Here is a 4,706-nt window from a genome sequence, read left to right as displayed (position 1 = left end):
AAACAAACAAACAAAACAGCAGAAAAAGTTGCGGAGACGTTACATAATGTAGGCGATTAAATGTATGAGATGTAATTCAGACTAATGAGACTTCAGTTATTTTCTTATACAATTGATAAATCCTTATTAAGAAACTACATTTCCTACACATCTAAGAAGCTTATTATATCCGGAATTTGTTATGTAGAATTATTTACAAATTAGACTGAGAGATATCTCACATTAATTGCACTCAACAGCTTTCTCCAGTGTGACCTCTCTGATGATTTTGAAGACCATTGCAACTTGTAAAAGATTTCCCACATTCACTGCATTTATAAGGCTTTTCTCCAGTGTGAACTCTCTGATGATATTTGAGACGGGTGCTATTTGTAAAAGACTTTCCACATTCACTGCATTTATGAGGATTCTCTCCTGTATGAACTATCTGATGACGACGAAGATCAATTTTCCAGGTAAAAGATTTCCCACAGTCACTGCATTGATAAGGCTTTTCTCCTGTATGAATTCTCTGATGACAACGCAGGGAACTGCTCCGGGTAAAACAATTTCCACATTCACTGCATTTATAAGGCTTTTCTCCAGTGTGAACTCTCTGATGACAACGAAGGGCACTGCTCTGGGTAAAAGATTTCCCACATTCACTGCATTTATAAGGCCTCTCTCCAGTGTGCACTCTCTGATGACATTGGAGACCATTGCTATTTATATAAGACTTGCCACATTCACTACATTTATAAGGCTTTTCTCCAGTGTGAACTCTCTGATGATATTGGAGACTACCAGCTTGTGTAAAAGTTTTCCCACAGTAAATGCATGGATAAGGTGTTTCTCCTGTATGAAGTCTCTGATGACAACGAAGCACATTGCAGTTGATAAAAGATTTCCCACATTCGCTGCATTTATAAGGCTTTTCTCCTGTATGAATTCTCTGATGACAACGAAGGGAACTGCTCCGGGTAAAAAAGTTTCCACATTCACTGCATTGATAAGGCTTTTCTCCAGTGTGAACTCTCTGATGATTACGAAGCTGGCTTCTAGTGGTAAAAGTATTCCCACAGTCACTGCATTGATAAGACTTTTCTCCAGTGTGAACTCTCTGATGACTACGAAGCTGGCTTCTAGTGGTAAAACTCTTCCCACATTCACTGCATTGATCAGGCTTTTTACCTGTATGAACTCTTTGATGATATTGGTGGCAAGTGCTCCTTGTAAAAGACTTTCCACATTTACTGCCTTTATAAGGCTTTTCTCCTGTGTGAACTCTCTGATGATAATGAAGGTGAGAGTTAGTTGTAAAAGATTTCCCACATTCAGAGCACACAAAACATCGACTTCCAACATCGACACCCTTTTCCTGAATAAACATGTGGGTGCAACTATTGACTTTCTTACATTCTTTTCTGGTGTAACAATTTTCTCTCCTTTGAAACATCACCCCAGGTGTTGAAATAGCATTTGGACTGTCCCTGGTCTGAGGAGCCTTTAGGTGGAGATGTCCTGACCCGGTAAGGACACCCTGCCCAACCTCCTCACAGGTGAAATGATTCTGGGACACATTGACATTGCAGCTGTTTGCAAGTGAGATCCTGCCCACCCCTCTAAAGAAAGTCTTCTCTCTCACATGCTGCTGGTGAAATTTTACAGTGAAGTAAAACCATTTTGCACATGCCCCACACCTCAACAGTATCTGTCTATGTTGTGTTCCCTGCAGCTCCGTCATGAGGAAAATGTTTCCCAAGACTAGTCCACAACTCTCACAGGGGTGGCTCTTCCTGGAAGAAAAGGCTACCTTGGGCTTCCTTGCCTGGGACACTTTAACACAAACCTTCTGTTTTGTTGGTGCCTCCACATTCTCTACTCCACAGCAGCAACCTGTATAAAAGTAAATACTGGTGAGGTACATGTTGACCTTAAAAAACAGAATATCTTCACCACGAATGATTAATTGTCCTGCCTAGGCATGATTCCATAGAAAACATTTCAAGATGAGTGAGTTAGACAGTGAGGACATTGCTGTTATAAATAACATGGCTCCAAAAGTCAGTCGATGATGGAAATCTCACCATCAGAGGGACAGAAGCATAGGAGGAGATACAAAGAAGAGAGGATGGCTCTACCCCTTGTTCTTGCATAAACGGCTTCCTTTAGGACCTTACATTCTGACCATGTGAGTCTGTGTGGAATAATTTCAAGCTGCTCAAAGACATAAAAATTAATTGTATTGGATCACAGGATATACAACTTCAATAAAATAACGTGTGTGCTCTCCAAGGTGCTGCAGGCATGGACCAACGGTGGCTTGCAGTAAAGAGAGACCTGTGAAAGAGGCAGAGGTGCAAAGTCCAGAGAGGTTAAGGTTATCCATGAGCTGGGAATCTAAATAGAAATGATCATAATAAAAACTAAATAGTGGGTAAAGCATCAACAATCAGCACAAACAAGCATAATTCGGGGAGGCATGGGCAACTGTAACAAAACACTGGCTTTCTAGCTATGAATGTAACAAAGGCCAGCAGAGAATTCCTCCCCAATGACCCTTCTCCAAAGCAAGACCGCTTGGGGGTCCACTGTGTCATTCAGAAAGTCGTGTTTCTTCTGTGATGCACAAATGATTCTCCCCTTAAAATCCCATTTGAGGCATTGCTTGGGATAAATGATGCAAAGAACATGGAGGGTCAATACTGTGGTAGAACAACAAAGGACAAATGAGATCACAGACAAAAGACCTCGGAAGGTGCTCGTCCTGGACCCATTTGGGCCACTTTTCTAATTGGGAGGGAGATCATCACTACTGAGGTCGCCCGGAGGAGCAAAGGTTCCCAGTGCCACACCAGACTCCCAGAGGTGGGAAAAGAAGTGCCTACCGGTAAGAACTGGCAGGAAGAACTACGGGCTGTAAAAATCAGTGCGGATTGGGGCTCAGGGACAAAGAGGCTACAGGAGACCCAGCTTCTCCTCTTATAATGTCCGCACCACTAACGGAAGTTACAAGCTCCCGCGTCACCTGACCCTCCTGGGCCTGGAGAGCTTGTGGGGGAGGAGCCGATGAAGACACAGACTAGGAGAAACTGGACTGACTGGCATTGGGGCAGGTACTCGAGTGCGGCTTTGTCCCAGAGAGAGGTGCTCACAGCGGTCATTATACCTATGCTGTGACATACCACTAGGTTGTGGTGGCCCGATAGATGCTAAAATCCTCAACAAAATTCTGGCAAATCGGACCCAGCATTACATTAGAAACATCATACTCCATGACCAAGTGGGATTTATTCTGGAGAAGCAAGGATGGTACAATACCTGCAAATCAATAAACATAATACATCACATAAACAAACTGAAAACCAAAAATCACATAATCATATCAATTGATGCAGAAACAACATTTTACAAAATCCAACACCCTTTCTTCATAAAAACTCAGCAAAGTGGGGAGTACAGGGATCATACATCAAAATAAAAAAAAAGCCTTATATGACAAACCTACAGCCAAAACCATATTCAATGGGGAAAAACTAAAACCATTTTCCCTAAGAACAGGAACACAGGATGCCCACTTTCACCACTCCTGTTTGATATAATACTGGAAGTGCTAGCCATAGCGATCAGACAAGAAGAGGAAATGAAAGGCATCCAAATTGGAAAAGAAGAAGTAAAGCTGTCATTATTCGCAGATGATATGATATAGTACATAGAAAAACGCTAAGGACTCTGTCAAAAAACTACTAAATATAATAAGTACATTCAGCAATGAAGCAGGATACAAAATTAACACACAGCGATGTATAGGTTCAATGCAATCCCCAGTAAGATACCAACGGCATATTTCAAAGACCTAGAACAAACTCCCCCAAAATTCATATGGAATAAAAGAAAAAGAACAAACAACCCAATAGCCGCAACAATCCTGAGAAAGAAGAAGAAAGTTGGAGGAATCACGATACCACATACCAAGCTATATTACAAAAATGCCTAGTACTGGCACAACAACAGACATATAGAACAAGGCAACAGAACAGAGAATCCAGAAATCGACCCAAGCCATTATGCTCAATATTAGACAAAGGAGGCAAGAGCACACAAAGGAGTCAAGACAGTCTCTTCAATAAATGGTGTTGGGAAAATTGGACAGATACCCCTTCCTCTCTGTAAAAAATCAATAAAAAAATATATATTTTTTTTAAAAAAGAAGGAACTTAAACCATTAGCAACAGCATGGATGAAACTGGAGAGCATGATGCTAAGCGAAATAAGTCAATTGCAGAAAGATAATTATCACATGATCTCACTCATACATGAGATATAATGATCAACAAACTTGGATAAACAGGAATAGATCCAGAGACAAATAGCAGGAAAGGGGAGGTTAAAGAGCAAGGAAAGAACTTGCATGCATGCATATTAGCATAACCAATGGACACAGACACTGGGGTGGTGGTGGCTTGACTCGGGTGGGAATGGCTGAGGGGTAAGGGAGGGTCAAGCAGGGAAAAAGAAAACATACGTAGAACTTTAGACAATAAATAGCGAAAGAAAAGAAAGAAGGAAGGAAGGGAGGGAGGGAGGGAGGAATGAAGGAAGGAAGGAAGGAAGGAAGGAAGGAAGGAAGGAAGGAAGGAAGGAAGGAAAGAAAGAAAGAAAGAAAGAAAGAAAGAAAGAAAGAAAGAAAGAAAGGAAAGAAAGAAAGAAAGAAAGAAAGAAAGAAA

General features: G+C 41.3%; 1 protein-coding gene across 1 annotated transcript in view; it reads right to left on the bottom strand.

Annotated features, from left to right (window-relative positions):
* Positions 1-232: 232 nt before the first annotated feature.
* Positions 233-4,706, bottom strand: part of LOC102246575 (zinc finger protein 883-like) — an 8,620-nt gene continuing 4,146 nt past the window's right edge. The window contains exon 3 of the mRNA XM_005856409.2: positions 233-1,875. Coding sequence (XP_005856471.2) covers positions 233-1,875 — 1,643 coding nt within the window. The remainder of the gene's footprint in view (positions 1,876-4,706) is intronic.

Source organism: Myotis brandtii, unplaced genomic scaffold (assembly GCF_000412655.1).
Source record: "Myotis brandtii unplaced genomic scaffold, ASM41265v1 scaffold1029, whole genome shotgun sequence".
Taxonomy (NCBI): domain Eukaryota; kingdom Metazoa; phylum Chordata; class Mammalia; order Chiroptera; family Vespertilionidae; genus Myotis; species Myotis brandtii.
This window is presented reverse-complemented; position numbering and strand designations above follow the sequence as displayed.